At 38.4% G+C, this 21,281-nt stretch overlaps 1 protein-coding gene across 2 annotated transcripts in view; it reads right to left on the reverse strand.

The window, feature by feature from the left end:
• Positions 1–18,242, reverse strand: part of rasa1a (RAS p21 protein activator (GTPase activating protein) 1a) — a 64,610-nt gene extending 46,368 nt beyond the window's left edge. Inside the window, exon 1 of one of the 2 annotated variants that reach the window (XM_067438240.1) lies at positions 17,209–18,242. In XM_067438240.1, the coding sequence (XP_067294341.1) occupies positions 17,209–17,564 (356 nt within the window). In that variant the 5' untranslated portion in view covers positions 17,565–18,242. Of the gene's footprint in view, positions 1–9,732; positions 10,107–17,208 lie in introns of those variants that run through there. The other variant, XM_067438241.1, reaches the window with a different exon arrangement.
• Between the last annotated feature and the right edge of the window lie 3,039 nt (positions 18,243–21,281).

Raw genomic sequence — 21,281 nt, forward strand, 5'->3', positions numbered from 1 at the left:
TTTTTGTGGTCTTTCTTTACCCTCTTGAGATTTTATGCCCAAAATAATTACTGCATGGACCAGCCCTTTTAACAGTTTGTCACCGAGTGACTTCGACAATTCTTGTGGAATTTTATTTCTGAGACTAACTAACTAATTCAAATGTAGTCCACCAAAGTCTCGCTGACTAATATATATATAAATATTTTAATATCTGTTTTGTTCATGCCACTTACAGTTGAAGCCTAATACACAACAATGTTGGAAAAAATAATTTACTTACAGTGAACTTTGCAAACAAATATTGTAGAAGAATTATAATATTATAATATTATTCAATACAATAGTACAAATATATTTTAAAAAAGTATTCAGGCAAATATTAAAATAAATCAGAATTCAACCTTCGCACTAGAGCACTGCAGACGTGTTCAAGTGTCAGAGTTCATTTGGAGTGCTCTCGTAACACACTACTGCACAGGAAAAAAGAAATGCAAATGCATATTTCATGGCATTTCTACATTTGCTTAATTCCTTTCGAGTCTTTTGCACTTTTTTACAGTGTTTTTGTGACTAGATCTTTGTTTTTGAAGCCAAAATATAACTAAATAATATTAAGTAATGACAAATTTAAGATGTATGTTGTTGAAGCCACCCCCTAAATTATAAATAATCATCGAAAAAGTGGTGATCATGACAGTCGCAAGCTCACAATATGCAGGCCGAAATGTAAAATGGCAAACAAATGTTTGACCCATTTGATCAACCACAGTGATAGAGAGTGTAGGCACATAATTGGCACACTAAAAGCTTAACTAGGCTAAGCTCCTCTTCTCTATATATTAATTTATTAAATAGACAGTCTCTATGAAGCAGTCCTTTGAGTGAGTAAAACTGCACCGTTAGCAGAAGGAGAGTCCCTCATAATTCCCAGAGGCTGCGTTTTCTTCTCAGCGGGGCTGCCTCGCAGCTTTGTGCGCTATACAAATGACATCAGCAATGCATACAATAATAACGTCCTCAAGTAAAACTTCTGTGGTCAAATGAATCACAGGCTTCTGAAAACACAGATGTGTGATGTTGGCCAGTGAGATGATGTACAAGCAAACACGTAAACAACAAAAGTCACACATCCTTAGGGTCTCTTCACACACCAATAAATTGTGGTGGACCAATACTTTTTTTTTTTGATGGCAGATGCCGATATCTTAGAGAGCATGGTGACCGATGGCCGATATATAATTAACATAACTTACATTCTAATTCATATTTAATATATTAGAAATATGAAAATAAATTACAAAAAATACATCTTTAAAATAAACATGACATTGTCATGACAAGGCAGCCATTACAATTTCCTTGGCAGTAAGCGCGCGCTGCAGCGAGAAGGGCTGTGACGTAAGCCGCGTTCTCGACATATCCAGCAGCCCGAGTTCACTCGTCTACCTTACTCTAGTATTCTCTGTCCGCCGCGGTAACGAGAGAAGAGGAAGAGTGAGGATAACTCGGTCTGTCCGCGGCACTTCTTCAGCAAGGCGGCGGCGGTATAGTGACGAGAGCTTCGGCTTGTGTTTGTTTACCTACTCTAGTATTCTCTGTCCGCGGCAGTTCTGGAGTTTTCAAAGCTGCCATGTTCGTTGTTTTAATGTCCTTCCACCTCGCACGCATGCGTGAATTCAATGGCGCGGCAAATTAAAATTCACGGGGGAAAATGTAGGGCTATTATTAAATCAATCCTCTGAGTTACGGATCGATCTTTGGAAATTAATATGAAAATCGATTCAGAATTGGTGAATCGATTTTTTCAGCACAGCCCTAATAAGCTGTTATTCTGTTATTCTCGTTGCTTCATAAAATTATTGTAGAGCCACTGTAGTGAGACGGGCTTTGTAACAACGTCTTCAGTGCCTTTTATGGGAAAGGACATTGGTGTCAATTGAGACGTTTCTGAGCCATCGGATTTCAACAAAAATATCTTCATTTGTGTTCTGAACATGAACAGAGCGTGGCTGTTCTCAAGCACTGCTGTTTTCAGCACAAAATAAAAGTCCCATTTCTAACACATCGGTCGATGCAGATATTTTAAACACACCAAATACTGACCAATATATCAGCGATTGGCGATATTTCGGTCTACCACTACCAACAGCCCTTTAAAGGGCTTACCTTACATAATGTTCCATTACCTTTTTATTACCTTAGAATGAGCCATTCCTATCTACATACAGCACAGGTCCCCTTACAGTGAAATCGCTGTTTTGCGCCGTCATGTTTATAAGGTAGCCCAAAATGGATAAACTGCTAGCCACTATCTGGTGTCTCAGGTGAAGGTATCTTTGTCCTGTGTCGGCCACCATAGTTTCTTCGAAAGGGAGGGGTGAACGGTAGATGGTTTTAAACTTACAACCTCATCACTAAATGCTTTTACACAGTGCACCTTTAAAAAGGAAACAATATTACTTTGAAGCCCATTACATCACAATTGTATTGCTATCAGAGAGTAATCATAACTAATATTACAATTTCTTTATAAAATGGATCACGTTTATGATCAACTTTTAAATGGTTTGGATGCCAAGCAATTAAATCTTGGCATCCAAATGCCATGTGACTCAGTGTAAACAGACCTTTAGGCTAGTGATTTTACCATTCTTCCTTCATAGCAGTAGAGTTTAGTTCCTGAGTTGACAACAAGGCCTATGGGTAAATAATAGATCCCTCTGCACTTCCAGATGGGATATAGACAACAAGCACAGCCTTCATCCTTCTGAGGAATGCCTGATCGTGTCAGTGCTTGATCACTAGCTGGTGTCTTCACTGAACAGAAACTGAATATTCAAAATAGCTCTTCCTCTTAGGAAATTGATGCTTGCATTAAATTACTGTGCCAAGCCATCCAGTATAGTGCACTTGATAAAGAGCAGCTGAAAGTCTCATATCCGCTTGTGTAAGTACTGAACTATGGCTACATCCGAAATTGCGTACTTTATATAGCAGTATGTGACAAAAGTAGTAAGCCCGAATTTACAGTACTCATAAAAGAGTAGGCAAAAAGAACCCGGATGACCTACTTCTTCCGGGAAGAATCTGAAGTGTGCATATGATGGGCACTTTACTATCCCATGAGGCCACAGGAGATAGTTTGTGAATGAGCGTGAAGCAACGTAACTGAAACTGGTAGGTCACATGGTAATGACACATGGCGAATGCAGTAGTCTATGTGCAAATTATATTCACACTATATAGAAAATACTGTTCAGTGGTTGTGAAGTAACTCCAAATAAGTACCTAATTAAGAGAGTATGCGACATTGGACGCAGCCCGAAAACATTTTTTTGTTTTGGCACTTTTTCATAAAGGACCAAAAGTGATTTGAAGAGGAAATTCTGAATATCAAAACAAATATTTACAGAAATATCTAAATTGAGAAAACAAGTTTTACAGTTTCAAATTGACTGTTTTTTTTTTGTGTGTGTGTTACTTTTACAATTAAAAACAATTTATTAAAAGTAAAAAAAATCAATGATTTTACAAAATTATGATAATAAAGTGTTTCTAATAAATTTAATTCATAAAACATTTATAATTTAAGGAATTATTCAGTTTCAATAAAATTACAATAGGGCCCTATGAAATGTTTATTTCTTCTGAAATTCTGTCTGTTTACATTTTTTTTAATATACTGTACGTTTATTATTAAAAACAGTGGTAATCAAAAGATGGCATAAAACAGTTAAATTCATTTTTAAACTATAATCAAATTAAAACTGAATTATTATTATTACTTTGAGAAGTACATTCTATCGTTTCTATTTCTTTCACAATTTCGCTCAAGTTAAACCCAACTAATTTTGACGAGTTGCCATGAAGACGTTTTCTATCTGTATATGATAAGACAATAGTTATCAAATGCAATGGTGAAATCTCAGAGAAGCTCTGGAGATTAAGTTGACGTGGACGGTGGTCTTATAGTGAAATGGCAGATGCTGAAAATGGCATAAACTAGGACTGCACAATATATCATTTTAGCCTCGATATTGTGATATGTGCATCCGTGATAGTCATATCGCAGGATGTACAATGTCATGTTTGAGGATCGTAGATGATCTGTGATCCGTACAGACCAGCTGCTATCAGGTTGAGAATGTCACACTTCATTCACGGATTAAATACAAAGTTTAACCATTGTAGAGTGAGATTATTATTTGTGTTTTTTTACGTTGAGGACAAATTGTTTTCTGTGCACACAGAATGTGAATGGTGAATTCGGTTTCGTTCCTTTTAAACTTAAACGGACACATGCACACAAAATGAAGTCAAAATGCCCACCTCGGCAAGTATCCTCGTAAACACAGTTATGTGATGTAAACCAGCGTTTCCCAACCGGGGTGCCGCGAACTGTACTGAAACTGTGATACAAACCGAACCGTGAGCAATCTGTACTGTTATACCCCTAGCATATTGTATGTGAAGGGGGGCCACAAAATTTTGAACATTTTCAAAGGGTGCCATGACTGAAAAAATGTTGGGAAACCATGTTGTCAACAATTACGAAAGAAAACAGATGAGCATCAATGTTATATTTGTTAATTTATATTAGGTGTGTGCATTTGTCTTAAAGGGACAGCAGCCTAATGTACCCACAGCTGTTTGTGTCACCAATGGTAATAGATTTACCTGAAAAACATAAAGCACTGCTTATTTACATTGTATCTTTCTTCTATTGTATTTATCTATGCTTGTGATTTGTTTATTATTTTCTATGCAGATTCGCTCCACTACAAAATCAGACCAATTATTCTAGAATGATCTATTCTTTTCCAGTATAGCTCATATTCAAATCATCTGGTTAAATAGTTTTTATAATCGCAGAAAAACAAAATATTGCAATGTAAGATTTTTACAATGTCGTGCAGCCCTAGTATAAACACAACATCAAAACTGATGCTTCACCTTTCAAAGGTTTAAAATCTAAATAACAATTACACTGTTTTGCAATAATCTGCATTTTTTTTCAGTACAGTCCAAAAGCCAAATTTCCTCAAATACACTCTCAGAAGATCTGCAACATTTGCATTTGAGATGACTGAAGCTAGTACATCAAGCATGACAGTAAAAAGGCTGCTCGACTCAAACCCGATTCATGCAAAAGAGGAACAGGAAGTGCGTTAAGAGGGACAGGTGTCATTTTCTTAATTACACCCAAAACCGCTTGCAAGTCTTGACACTCACTACCCCCTTTTTGTGCCTTGCTGTAATAGAAAACAACTGATATGAGCTGCACGGTGGACAAAAATAAGGGTCATAACCACAGCAGCATGTCATCTGCAACTTCATTCACAGCCTTGACACAACAGAGCTCTGAACCATAAATAGGAGTGCAAAATATGCAGTGACTAGTTAACCATGTGATCGTTAGCCCACAAACAGGACATTATAATGACACTTCACAAGAAAAGTGGTACTTCACATTTGAAGTGAAAAGGCTTGTTTGACTGCAAAATTAACCCAATAAAAGAGTCAATCCTCTAGCACTCAGGCACTTAAACCTCACCCAGAAGCACAAATCTCTCTGCACTTGAATACGTTATGATTTTCAGACAATGGCTGTATTTTTAGATCCATATAGCTTGAAAAAAATAAAATAAAAAAATAGCGTTTTGAATTATTCACCAAAAATGCCATGAAAGGATCCTGACCAGATACCAGGGTAATATTATTACTGCTTGTTTCATCGTCATAGATTGCTCACTGAAAACAGGACATGACCTTTCTGTGGTTAGTCCATGCCAGCCATCAGGAAAGAAGTTGGACCTCTCAATTTACAACACTTCATCTGGGAGGAAGCGAGGGCAGAGCGGGCTTGTTGAGACTTGATTGAGGGGTCGTATTCGCTCTCAAGCACATTCAATAAATCCGTCTCTCTTGAAAGGTCTCGACTACCGCAAAAACCTCTAAAAATGTCACGTCATTGCTCATCAGTATGACAATGATGCGACTGAAAAACAGCCTTATGTTAACCGTGTCCTTCAACAGCTCTCATTTTGCACAAGTAGGACGCAAATGAAACGCATGATCTCAATCTGAACCCCCAGAAATAGCATCACTCTTGTGAAAACACTCTGACAGTTTGAAACTGCTGAATGAGTAACTTCGTTACTCAAATGGTTTGAAACATTCATGTTGAAGGAAAAAACAGATCACTCATTCAACAGCTCTAACTAAAATACCTTTGTAACCACCCTCAACTACAAAATTATGCATTTACCATCTGCCCACCTGATAACCATTTTTTACAATTTCATGACTAAACACATTGTAAACAGTCAAATTATATGAAAATATGTAATTAAAAATGTAATTACAGGTAAATAAGGTCTTCATTGAAATATATACTAGGGGTGCACCGATCCGACTTTTTCAGTCCCGATACCGATGCCTGGGCTTTGTTTATCTGTCCATACCGATCCGATACTATTGTTAAATTAATAATAAACTGTATACCTACCTTGAAGAGACTAAAGGCAGCAGACTTTACTAAATAAAGATAATAAGACAAAATAACAGATGTATGCAAAGTGTTTAATTCTTATTTATTTAAAAAACAATTGTGCATTCAAATCTAAAATGTAAATTTAGGGCTCGACATTAAGCATGCTCATGTCTCTCCTTCGGATAAGTAAAATGGTCATTCACTTGTCCGAGTAAAAAATGTGCTTGTCTGGAAAAAGTTAGATTTGTGTGTGTGTTGTAAATATAACTTATTCTGAAGCAATAGTCTCAGTGTTCAATCAGCTTTGACATATTTTAAATCTGCATATTTCAGATATTTTACCTTTATAAAGTGCATTTCCCCTAATTATATTAAATATAAGCTATGCTTCAGGTTTCATATTATATTCTTAAATTTGATATGAACATTAAATTAAAATAAGACACAATAATATAGGGATGTTACCAATCAAATTAAATTATTTACCCAGAAAAATTACAACTGCATTAAATGTTATGAGATTTGTATTTTTGAATAAACAAAATAAATGTTGAAAAATACAGGAAACTAAACCACCAGTAGGTGAGTCTTAATGAGTGAGTCATTGAGTCATTAATTCAAACGATTCATTCAAACGACTGATTCCTTTAAGAATGAGGCAGTCATTTACGAACAAGTTATTGAATCTTTGATTCAACCACTGAATCATTCAAAACACGTGAGACATGTTATGGTTGTGCTGTTTGGAACTTTGTTGCTTGAAATCTTTGTTTGGAACTATTTTCACAGCTGAAATAGAACAAAAGGACTCAATATTACATCTAAAATGTAAGTAACTAATGGTAATGATTGTTTATGGAGCTGTCATAGGAAATCAGTGACATTTTCAATCGTGATGGTATTCAGGAAAACAGCACATTTGGTTGTGTGATGTTGTTTAACTGTTTCTTATAAAGATAAAAACGTAACATTTTGAATGTTTATCGCAATTACTATGTGTGAGCAGAGCTTTTTTGATTTCTCCTCAAGATGCGTGAGCGTCAACAGCGTGTTGTTACCGTCAGTTCATTACATTAGCCTTCATCCATATCCACTATCAGTCACCACTTACACTAAATTAATCCTTTGCATAGTGCAAAGTTAGTTGCTGGGCTGTATTGTCCACTCCTTTAGTTCTGCTGAGCTGCAGGAATGCAGCGTGCTCCTTAACATGGTGTTTCTGGATTAAATTTTGTAGTATTGCAGAGAGACGAACTAGTTGGCGTGGCAAGCATAAAATATCTCTACATATCCGACTCTCTGGCTCGCTCCATGTTGCTTCGAGCATGCGACACGTGAAGCTGACGAATGACATAGGGTTCTGCTGCGATAAAAACAAAAAAAAACAAAAAAACCTGGATCGGCCCGTGGATCTGTTCATTTTTCTGATCCCCGATCCAGCTTTGTCATCAGTATCGCGGCCAATATCCAATTCTAATATCGGAGCACCCCTAATATATACATACATACATACTAGGGCTGTACTAGAATAATCGAATATTCGAATATTCGTTCGGTGAGGTGGCATTCGATTTTCAGTTTTGAGATTCGAATATTCTTTTTTTTTTTTCAACACGTGACTTCCGTAAAAATAAAGACAAAATAAATCCCTTATATAGAATAAAATAGATATTACATTTTGTGTCATTTTAAAAACAATTAATTTATTCTTATTCAACTGTTTATAAGCATGCTACCGTGTTCTTTATTTATTACAGTTCGTTGAAATCACTGTGTGTTACTAATTTAATTTCTGTTTTGGGATTCATTTGTTTTAAAGAAAGGTTCGTTATTAATACCTTATAAAAGTTCTTGCTCTCAACAGACTTTGTGTTTTGTATCACTTGTGCACTGTCCGTTTTCGGAGCATAAACCTGCCCGTGTAATGCGTACCGGAAACTGTTCTATTTAAAAGATTATTAAATGTTTATTAATATTTAAAGTATGTGTGCCACCTGATCATATTGCTCCAAATGCAACACTGCACTCCACTGGGTCTGCCACAACACATTTACGATGTCGAAGAGTGAAACGTGAAGTCGTGAAAGATGATAAAAATGCAAACCGACACTATTATTATATATTTAGCCCCACCCACCGAAGCTTCGAATATTCGATATTGATTGCCACCTAAGCTTCGAAGCTCAAAAAATGGCATTCGAAACAGCCCTAATACATACATACACACACTCACCTAAAGGATTATTAGTAACACCTCTTCAATTTCTCATTAATGCAATTATCTAATCAACCAATCACATTCAATCATCATTCAATGCATTTAGGGGTGTGGTCATCGTCAAGACAATCTCCTGAACTCCAAACTGAATGTCAGAATGGGAAAGAAAGGCGATTTAAACAATTTTGACCGTGGCATGGTTGTTAGTGCCAGACGGACCAGTCTGAGTATTTCACAATCTGCTCAGTTACTGGGATTTTCACGCACAAAAATTTCTAGGCTTTACAAAGAATGTTGTGAAAAGGGAAAAACATCCAGTATGCAGCAGTCCTGTGGGCGAAAATGCCCTGTTGAGGCTAGAGGTCAGAGGAGAATGGGTCAACTGATTCAAGCTGATAGAAGAGCAACTTTGACTGAAATAACCACTCGTTACTACCGAGGTATGCAGCAAAGCATTTGTGAAGCCACAAAACGGACAACCTTGAGGCGGATGGGCTACAACAGCAGAAGATCCCACCGAGTACCACTCATCTCCACTACAAATAGGAAAAAGAGGCTACAATTTGCACAAGCTCACCAAAACTGGACAGTTGAAGACTGGAAAAATGTTGCCTGGTCTGATGAGTCTCAATTTCTGTTTACATACACAAACACATACAAATTATATATATAAGAAATGTTTGTTATAACATGCTACAAAAAAACTTCCATGAACATTTATGAATGATTACGGGGAAAAACGCAGAAATGAATAAGCATGTTGATTTTCACAAAAAACTAAGTGAAAATACCAACTGTAATGCCATCATACCCTATTTTAAATCAGAGACGATATAAAAAAAAAAAATCTTATGTGTCATGAATATGCAATAAATCAGCTATCTGTGGCGAAAACTGTGCTTATCAATTTCATAATGCGAGTACTGTTTTATATTATTCTTAATATTTTTTGGGAAAAAACGACTAAAAAAAAAGGAAGTTCTTGACTGCATATTCTGCCGGTCTGAGCTCCGAACAGCGGCATTAGTGTCCCACTTACGCTGAATTCATCCTCTGCTGCATCCTGGGCTGGCCGGCTCGCTCTCAGTCACTCACAAAGTAATCCCGCTCAGCTGCCGAATCACTGGGGTCTGTCTCTGCCTCACCAGACAAACATCCCATTTGGTTGTCGCCATTTCCCAGAGACCCTGCTGTTCGACTGAGATCACCACACGGCTCTTGAAGTCAGTGGGCAGAAACTGTCTGCATGCGAGGTGGTGGTGCTGGGGGTTCAACCTCACATATGGTTGGCACAGTTTAAGATGATGTCCAAAAGCGAAATAATCCACGCTGGTTATCACTCTTTCAATAGTACGGTTTAACTAAGAGATTCTGGAGAATGATAAGCTTTCCCTTGAATTTACCTTGTCTGCCATCCTTTCCTCGGTGAAGGCAGTCACTCAAATAATGCAAAGTATGAAACGGCTCAGCAAAAGAGAGCAGGGAGGGAGGGGACAAACGAATGCAAGATGCTAAGAACTCTAAGGTGGGAGGAAACATCCTGACCACCACTCATGAGACTTAAAGAATAGTTTACCAAAATAAAATAAAAAGTATATTATATTCATTACGTCTGTTATGATGTTTCAAACAATTCTGAAACAAATAATGGTGTTTCAATAATACATTTTTAATTTGGGCATACTTTTAATGGAATTTATGGATCAGAAAACCCTTATGATCAGATTTTTGCACACCTTTCCTTTCCTTCAAACATCACAATAAAAGCATCACACTCTCGGCAGGTTGGAACATCGGTAACACAATGGTTTGCTCAACGACCAACCATGTAAAGTGCCTGAACTAGCAATGTCATTTTTCAAGAGTATCCACAGTGGAAAAAAAGGTGGAAATGAACAGGGTCTATGAGCAGCTGCCATACAGCTTTGTATTTCTTTACACATGATGGAGCGTCACAGCTTGTTAGAGTCAGCACACGGGGACTGTCCTCCAGCACACAGACGGATGACTAAAGAGCCCATCTTCAGCGAGCAGTTACAGTGCGGCAGGAGCCAAAAAGGGGTCATACGAAGGATGGATTATGCGTCCTCAAAGTGCTGCACACTGATTCACACAAATCTGCTGTTAGTCGAAATGGGCTTGTCTGCTATTTAAAATTAAAAGTGTTTTAAAACGTGACATTGCTTCTAAAGTTATATAATATAATTTGATTGTCTGCAAACTCCCATCTCCTAACTTCTAGAAATCAAAATAATTTAGCATCAACTTTTTAGTGTTAAAAGTGACCAAATTTAAGTCTGAATATATTAAAGGACAACTCTACTAAATAAATAAACCTATAGGGGTAATTAACAGATGGTTACCGAGTAGATTGTTCTCTGGGATGCGTTTTCATGAAAATCAAATGTAAAGAGTTTTATCTCTAAAAACAGATTAGCTTTTAACGCTAGTATATGGGGAACATAATAAGTAAAATTAAATCGCTAGTTAACACCACTAACAAGGCTCAAAATAGCCTCACACTAACACGGCAGCATAATGAGGTCCCTACATGCAAACTGAAGCATTGAAAACTTTATAAGTGTACAAACAATTTAATAAGAAGATACTTTATAAAGACAGTCCATTATGCGTTTACAACAAACGGCAACCTCCCGCGATCTCTCGAAGCCAATACGGAAGTCATGTAAACTGCAATTCCTCAACTGGCCACTAGGAACAGGCTTACATTACATAAAGTCTTAAATCTCTACATAATTAAGGGCGTGGTTACTATGAGTGACAGGTGGATAGTCATTTATCAGCAGTCTATAGTCATCAATGCGTCACATAAGCTCTGCCCACATCCCGCCTCTTTGCCCATTTTATGTTTATAACCAGGAGTGACACGCGATGACGACGCACTGGCAACGGCCAGCTCGTCCCTACTTTACGCTTCAGAATGGCTTATCGGAATCCTATGGGTGACGTCACAGACACTACGTCCATATTTTTTTACAGTCCATGGTTTACAGACAGGAGCGATCTTGGAAAACAGTCTCAAAAAGTTGAGCCACGAACGTGGTCCTTTAACTTAAAGGGTTACTTCAGCGATTAGCATATGGCTTTGTATCAGTAGAAACCATGGAGTATATTCAAATGATCATGCTTCACCCCCTCATGATATCCCCCTGAGATGCGAGATTTATGCATTTTATTTCTGGAAAAAAATCCTTTTGAGGAATTTTTGGCCAAGGCTAAAGACTACAGCCAGCAGAGGGAGCTATTCCGCAATCACAGCTCAGCTCGCAACTGCAGGCGTTCATGTTAATGGAACAGCCGACAGAGCAACGTGAGCGTTTCAACTTCTCAAATTCCTATGAAAGGTAAGCTTCCAAAGGAATTAACTAAAAACTCGCCAGAATGAACAGGCGTTGTGAATGTATGCCGCGAACGCGGTCGCGTTTACCTCAGCTCTCATCACGAGAGCTCATTCATAACGATGGATTTAATCTGACTCCTGCAGTGTTTGTGCCATTACACTCGCTCAGCAACAAAATCACATTATATTTAACCGACGCATTCAATTTTTAATTGTAGTGTCTGTTGCTGTTCTCTAACTGAACTGATTTTATGAAAATGAACACGGTGGGAAAGTGATCCAGTCACACTGATTCAGTAGTAGCAGTGGCTTTCACTTCTCATGGCTTTGGGAATGGCCTCACAGGGCAGCGAAGCATTCTGGGAATTGTTGTCTTTCATCCCCATGAGACAAAAATAAATTTTATGTCTTTTCTCAGTCTAGAAAGCCCCAAATTCAAGAATAATTTCACATTTCTACTACATTAATGACCCAGTTTAAATACAGATTAATCTTCCTAGCGCTGAAGTACCCCTTTAAAGTTGTCCTTTAACTTATCCAAGCTATTTATGACAAGAACTGTGCGTCTCAATTTCGATAAAAGTGAGTGCTTTTTTATTATATTATTAATATTTTTGGACATTTTGATTTGATATTTTACTGGAAGTAAATTAATTCTAATTTTAAACAACAGCTCTGTCCCAAAACTAACTAATATAAAGAAAATAAAGAAAGTTGTTCCAAACGTTAGTTAATTATGTTGCCTCCTAAGAGACATATTGGCCAAATTCAAAGGCACCATAAAAACTATCCTTCACAGGAATGACAATTCCAGACTGTACTGAGACAAGCTCAGTGAAAAACTAAATCTAAGATGGTGAATAACACAGGGGAATTGTTGGTTACAAATAATTAAAAGTGGACTATTTTACCAAAAATTCACTTCATACACTTTAAAATATGAGGTTGCGTGTCACCTTCATTGAAGTTTTTTGCTCAAGACAGTTATTTAAAGAACAGATTTATTAAAAGTTCAAATAAAATATCTGGATGATGAGCACTAACCAATTGCAAGGCTGTTGGCAACTGACAAGAACAAGATAATCACAAAATTTCCAAATTGGCTGATTAATCTTCTAGTTTTTCTTCACAATATAGGGCTAATATTCATGCAATATCAAGAATAAATCATGAAATTTAAGAAATGGGTTTTCTAACTTATTTAAACAATCCATAAAAGGGTAGAGCTTTTACAGCATTAGACTTTTATAATGGGGAAAAGCATCACATCAGCTTGGCCTACATGACCTACATTCTTCTCAAGAAAAATCAATAGATGTCCAGAAAAAGCAAAGAAATGATATGAAACACATGCAATGCTCGAATGAATCCTGGTGCTCAGATGTTTCATTTAAATCAAGGAGGTGGTTAATGGTAAATGCTTTTTAGAGCAATATAGAGATGATAGAAAACAATCAATCCAAAAGAATTGTTGCTCTAACTAAACACATAAGATCATGATCGGAGAAGGAGAAGTTGTTCCAGGCTATTTTAATGATAAAAAGAGGAAAAAGAAGACTTTTCTGGTGCATAAGCCCCTCGACTGCATGAAGTACATATTTCAGAACAATATGCTAACCCGCAGCCTTAGTTCGCCGTCCCACTTGGCATTCCAAAGTCCCTGCATTTAATTTAAAAAAAAGGCAAATAACTAGCATGGGTGCTTAGTTAGCCCTTGACTGAGAGTGAATTTGTTGAGCAATTGCTTATCTAGCAGACACAATATGCACTTCTGTTGATCTCTAAATCAAACTCTTTCTCTCTCTCTCTCTTTTTCCAGCTCTGGAGGGAAACCGTTTATAACTCCAAATCCTTTCTAATCTTCGTGGAAACAAAATCAACCTGCTCTTTTCTCCAGTGCTGTTTGTTTGCGTTCAAAGCCCAGCGCATGAGAGGAGCGCTGCCCCGCTCTTCATTCGCTCTCCTTTTTGTCTTTGTTAAACAGTAGAAAACATCTGTGAAATATTTATTCCGCTGCTGGTGTCATTGATTATAAATGAAGTGCACAGTAGTGAGGCGTGAACGATCATGGCTGTCTTTTGTGCGCTACTAAAGCACTAACTTTAGTCACACATTCTGACAAGCAGGACCGAATCCAAACGGGGGAATGTGTGCCACACTGCGCCGCCATTCAACCTACCACTGAGAGAAAACTTTGAAACAACTGCCTCGGTAAAAAAAGAAAACGAAAGCGAATGTGGAAATGACGAAATCAAGGGAATATGTAGCTTTACATGTTATGCATGTTATGCACTTCCCACACAAGGTCTTTTTTTAAATTCTGCAGTCATAATATAAACCTAAACTTAAAATGATAGAGCCTGCACTTTTTTAATGTCACCAGCATTGAACGGGACTTGTGTGCTTCCTCTTCACTGCAAAGGTGTTGCACATTTTAGACGTGCACTGAGCCATAAGCTGACACAGGCTTCTATTATGTCACAGCCTAAGCCATTTTGAGCAGATAAGGGCTGAAATGTGAATAATACCTCATCATGGCGAAAACTCAGGAGTCGCTGAGTGCATGCGGTAATATAAGCTTATGGAGCACCTCTGGTTCGGCACTGGCGCATCAGAAAGCAACTTTGCCCAGCCGTATAGGCAGTCGAGTCTGTCAGAATCAATAATCTGGAAGCTCGGAGGAAACTTTCATCCAAATTGGGTCACCAGTGTATCTCAAGAGCTAACAACTGAGCAGAGCAGCAGGGCACAAATCACAGGTCTCTTTTGCACTGCGCAATACTAAAAAAAAAGGATCTCAAAAGTATCTATGATATGGAAAGTCAAGAGAAATTTCTAATGCATGCCCATAGTTTCTGACAAGTATCAGCAATTTTGGACACTTTTAGACAACAAACTAGGAATTTATTGTATACAAAGAATGCATCATGAATTCAGTCTTTTAGTATCACCGTCTTACTACATTAGTACTTACTACAAAAGTGTGAAAACTATTGATAGGAAACTATAAATAGAGCTGCACGATTTAAAGCCAGCCTGATTTGCTGGCGAATTAATTTCGCCCTGCAGCTCAGGCTGGAAACCTGTACCTTCATTTATCCTGCTTCTGTGACACATTTGCGGTAACCGATCACAGACTGGCTTATCCAACTAGCGCTGTTGGCGGGGTTGACACAATGACGAAAAGAAAAGCGATGGACCGACGCCTCTTGTGGTCTGATTTGTTGAAGGACTATCCAATTGTGTACAGTCATTTGAATTATGCTTGTTGATCGCGCCTCTTGTGCAGTAGAAAATACACAACAAGCACGATTATGGATAAATTGAGAAACACAATTTTCATCAGGATTCTCCCACAAACCTGAATCGCCATTTTGCGCCATTTCTTTACAGTAACCATAAACAGACAAACGTCTCTGCAGAGCAATAGCTGCTCGCTGCGGTCTCATACGACGGCATATTTTTCCAGTGTCGGCCACCGTAGCGTCTCTTTGTGCTTCGAAAGGAAGAAGTAAGTGGTGGGCAGTTGCAATTTACAACCATAATGGTAGATCCCATCCCACTAACATTTACAGTGTTTAGCACTGTAGATACAATCTTTATTTGAAGCACCATTTTACTTTTGAACTATATTTGAACTATAAACTTTTATCCCAGTACTTCTGTGAGACAGAAATAATGTTACTGCGTTTTTGAGAATACATAGTACATGACCACTTCTCTCTTTGAGTCAGTGGCAGAGGCGACGCAGATCTAAAAAGTGCTGCTGTAATTTTGTCAAAGGTTTAATAGACATCATAGTCATTTAGGATTAATATCGCGTGGGTGTTTGAATCGAGATTACGATCTTTTAACGATTGATCGTGCAGCTCTAGTACACAATATTAAACTGCAGGCCCATTTATCAACAAGCTCTTGAGCAACCAAAGATATGAGAGAGCCATAATATATGACACACTATCATTTAGCTTATTGTGATATAGACTAGGAACAAAGTGTCACCATTCTAACATTCTTCATTAGATTCAGCCAACTGATCTCGTCACCAGTATGAAAATGAATGACAGAAAGCAGTCACAATCATGTCTCAGTAACTAAGGTCTCACAATGTGTGCAGAAGGAAAGTCTGGATACATACAGGCATTCAAAATACGGTATTAATGAAATGCATAGGTCACAATTATACCCCACAACTAAAAAACACAATGATGCAGTGAGGAATATAATGAAAAGTCTTGACACTACATATCTCATGAACGAAGGTGGTAAAGTTATATGGCTATCCCATATTCAAAAATAAATACCACATAGCCTCACATTCTTCAATATGAGAAAGTAAAATATATCATATGAAAGTCACAAGTGACCTCATAAAAGTCTGCTATAAGCCTATGCATGCATGTATTGACTATATCTATCAGTACGGAATATTAGTTGAACATTTTCTATATATTTAGTTTATTTATTTATTTATTATTTAATTTTAATTCTATATTTCACGTGCTTTTACTCTAAAATGGTTTAAAACCGTGTGAATTGTGAAAGTGAAATGATATTAGACGAAAAATACCTGGAAATGTTAAAATTCTGTTGTGTTTGTGCGCAAAATGTATGAATTACTTTACAACGCATAGGGCATATCAAGAATTATATGGACATATAGTAATTTAATGGATAATAGTAGACTATTACAGGTTTTATTTAAAAGTAGCCTACTTGTTATTTTTTTTATTGGTTATGTATATTGTTAGAGTGTCTTTATGTATACATGTATCATTAAGTCAATGCTTTATTACATTACTTTAATGGCGTTTTATCTTTGAGTTGGTAACGAGGTGTACATTTTCTTGAGACTAGCATGCATGTGACTTTTCATTGTACCACCTGTATTATCACAACAGACAGGTTTCAAAATGTGATATACTCTATGCTATTTTAGAAGGATAGTTATTATGAACGTCATCTAATGCACTGAATTGTACACTAGATTTCTGGAGACAACAGCTGCCAGTTACTTAAAAAAATGACTAGAAGACAGAATCAACACTATAGGTGTAGACAGCTTACAAGGTTATGAGAAACCGCCAATAGGATGATTCTCCCATCATGAATTACTAAAATAAAAGATAAGATGCGTGCGAGATGAATCCTTACTGGTTGGTGGGCGGCGCAGAGAGGGGGAATACAACCTCCTCTTCCTCATATTCTGGCCCATCCTGTTGATCACTTTCATCCACACTCCCCTGCGCCCCGATTCCAGACGGCGGAGGGGGCGGCGGTAAAGGTGGGAAGGCGGTGGGCCCGTCGGTGGGTGACATCCGGCTACTGCCCGGCCCATCCGAGGAGGGAGATTCGCAGCCGGCAGCAGCAGCTCTAACCGTGAGCTCTTCTCCTCCGGCGCTCGGGTAGATCACCATGTCAGAATGCGCGGGTTTGCTGTAAAGAGGAAAGTGGGTCGAGTCGGGGCCTCTGCTGCCGTCCGATCCCCTGTCCTCGCCCCTCACCTCCATGCAGAAATCTAGAAGACAGCCTGAGCCTCTTCTCCAAGTCTGTCAAAGCTTCTTCTGCGTCCAGTCTTTTAAAGCGACGGGAGAAAGTTTCCTGGAGAAGAGAGGAGAAGAGCACACACTCTCTCACACACACACATACGCACACACTCCGCTCAGCGGCTAGCACATGAGTTTAGGTCTTCATTGTTTCCTGAGTTTCACAAAGAGAAGAATGGCTCTTCTGAAGTGATGCCGGATAAATGTCCGAGTAGATGAGAGGGTGGTGTGTCGAGACCCTGGTTCGGTCTGGTGTCAGTTGTTGGCTTTTATTGTCAGTCTTTCGATGTTGTTATTTTGTTTGCATTGAGTTCAGTAGACGCGCCGATCTGCTTCTTTGAACGCTTCGCAGATTATCGCGGACGTCCGACAGGCCTCGCCTCAATCGATTCCGCTCAAAATGTATGTTAAAGTGTTTTCTAGTGCCGTAAATTGTATTTTCTTCTCGAGATTGCTGGACTGGTGGAACATTTGCCACAGCTGCTCCCAGTCCCACTCCTCTCCCTGCGCGTCCCCGCTCATGCGCAGACCAAGCTAGCCGATCACCGAGCCGGTGCATTCACATCAGTGAGCTCAGCGATCTCGGAGAAGGAAGGAAACTAGATATTTGCCCACATTCAAAACACACTGACTCACCTTTGATCCTGGAACAAATGTTGACCGCAGCACAAAACAAAATGTATATATCAATAGCTCAGTCTAGTGTGTGTGTCACTGTAACTATTTATTTGCATTATAAATAGTGGTCTGGTCCCTGTCCCTGACTGTATGCCATACACAAAGCATTTGTTCTTAAATTAATTCTGATCATTGGTAATAGTTAGTGTTATTTAAAGGGATAGTTCACCAAAAAAAATGAAAATTGTCCCCTGATTTACTCACATCAAGTCATCCTAGGTGTATATGACATTCTTCTTTCAGACGAATACAATTAGAGTTAGGGTATTTAAAAAGTCATGGATCTTGATGAATCCATGAATCGATACACACTGATTCTGGTTCATAACGGTTCAAAGCTTTGTTTTGAAATTGGCCCATCACTATATAAGTCGTTATTTAGCACAAAAATTATTCTTGTTGCTTGATAATTGTAGAGCCACTGTAGTGAGATGGGCTTTGTAACGACGACAGTGCCTTTTAATGGGTCTTGAGAGAGGAAAGGACATTGGTGTCAATTGAGGCGTTTCTGACCCATCGGATTTCAACAAAAATGTCTTAATTTGTGTTCTGAAGATGAACAGAGGTCTTATTTAACTTGTTTAATGTCACTTCTAGACCTCAATAACTGAGCTGGTTTTTATTACAGTTGAAATCATATTTCACAGCTGTGCCTGAGAGGAGGCAGAGATGTTGCTGGACAAAATCAGGCAATGATCTGATGTAACCATGGGGACTCGCAGGGCTTGCAGATGCATCTGTGTTCATTGTTCCTCATCTAAAGTCAAAACATATCTACCTTCAGTGCAGAAGACACTATATAAAGCTCAATGGCATTTATCAAATGTCAGGTGACCAGACACTTGCCTCTGTCATGTTGATGTGAACACAGCCTGTACATTGTACATTTCTGTGGCAACGTTTCATAGATGAACTGTTTTTCTATGATTTATAGTGGATCCCATTAGGACACGTTTCAATTAATATGTAAAATAGATGAATCTTCTAAAAATAAAAAAAAATAAAAAATGGCAGTCAGAACATTGTAACATATTGTCAAGAAACTCTTAAGATAATCATTCTGTTATACACTGTAATAATTCATTCTTTTGTGCTCAAAGTAGGAACTGAAGCCGTGTTGTCTCAGTGGTGTGATTGGGCTGCGCTGCGGGAAGCCAGCTTGTGTTGTGTGGATGATTTGTAGCGAAGAGGGATGGCTCTTTGTCCTGCTGCTGCCATGGCGTCTGCCAGACCAACGATAATGAGATTCAAAGCAGGGTGCAGCTAATCGTCCATCTTAGAGTGTTAGCCAAGTGGAGGAGCAGGAGCACCTGCTGATGAGACCAGCCCCTCACTTTGTTATTATGGACATCTTTCTCTCTCTCTCTGTGTGTGTGTGTGTGTGTGTGTGTGTGTGTGTGTGTGTGTGTGTGTGTGTGTGTGTGTGTGTGTGTGTGTGTAAGTGTGTGTGTGTACGTGTACGTGTGCGTGCATGTGTGTTCCTTGTCTGGCAATACTTGTGAGGGCACAAATGTCCTTATATTATATATAAAATATTATAAGAACTCACTAGTGAGGACATTTGACTGGCCCTTATAGTTAAAAAGGCTTAGGCTATAAATCGGACAAAACTGTTTTTTATTTAAATCTATTGTTTTGCACATATTTCTGGGATGGGTAGGTTTAAGGATATAGGGGCTAGGTTAGGGGATAGAAAATATCAAATAAAACATTTATATAAAATGAATGGAAGCCTATGCAATGTCCTCACTATTATAGTTAAACAAACAGTGTGTGTGTGTGTGTGTGTGTGTGTGTGTGTGTGTGTGTGTGTGTGTGTGTGTGTGTGTGTGTGTGTGTGTGTGTGTGTGTGTGTGTGTGTGCGTGCGTGCGTGCGCGCGTGCGCGCGTGCGCGCGTGCGTGCCCTTGTTTATATTACATTGTGGGGATGTCCCCATAAGGATAGTAAAACCTGAGATTACCTACATTGTGGGGACCAGCCAGCGGTCTCCACTTTCCAAAAGGCTTATAAATCATACGAGGTTTTTTTTTGAGAAAGTAAAAATGCAGAATGTTTTCTGTGATGGGTAGGTTAAGGGGCAGGGGCAGTGTAGGGAGACAGAAAATACGGTTTGTACGGTATAAAAACCATTACACTAGAGTCCCCACAAAGATAGTGAACTGTGTGTGTGTGTGTGTGTGTCTGTGTGTGTGTGTCTGTGTGTGTGTGTCTGTGTGTGTGTGTCTGTCTGTCTGTCTGTCTGTCTGTCTGTCTGTCACTGGTGAAGATATTGAACACAATCGGGTATAGTCTGTACCAGCAACAACCAGTAACTTTAAAAAGGCCATGTTAGGTCTGCCCCCTACTTCTATCTATAAATCAAAATATTAAAAGTAATAACTCAAAAATGTCACTTGTTTAGATATTGTTTATTAAAATATTATTAAAATATTCAGTAAGCATATTGGGTAATTGTGTGTGTTTTATTTCTGACGACGCAGTGAAACATGCCAAATTGTGCTATTTTCATGATTTATCATTTTTTTATGTGGTTCAGACAACAATATTTTGAGTTTTTATTTATTAAACAAATTTCCTTCATTGTATGAACTCAAATTTTTAATTTCAATAAACTCAAAGTTTTAAGGCAACCAGGTTACTTACTTTTTAAGTTAAACCAACAAAAACCAGCGTATGGGGCTGTCCACCGTTGAAAGCACCAGTGGGCATTAAAAAAACATTTGAGCATCAAAACTGGACCAAGGAGCAATGGAAGAAAATGGCCTGGTCTGAAGAATCACATTTTATTTTACTACACATGGATGGGGTGTGTATGCGTGTATCGCTTACCTGGGGAACACATGGCACCAGGATGCACTATAGGAATAAGGCAAGCTGGCGGATGCAGTGTGATGCTTTGGACAGTGTTCTGCTGGGAAACCTTGGGTCTTGTCATCCATGCAGGATGTTACTTTGATACGTACCGCTTGCATTGTTGCAGACCATGTACACCCTTTCATGAA

Source organism: Pseudorasbora parva, chromosome 3 (genome assembly GCF_024679245.1).
Source record: "Pseudorasbora parva isolate DD20220531a chromosome 3, ASM2467924v1, whole genome shotgun sequence".
Classification (NCBI taxonomy): Eukaryota; Metazoa; Chordata; class Actinopteri; order Cypriniformes; family Gobionidae; genus Pseudorasbora; species Pseudorasbora parva.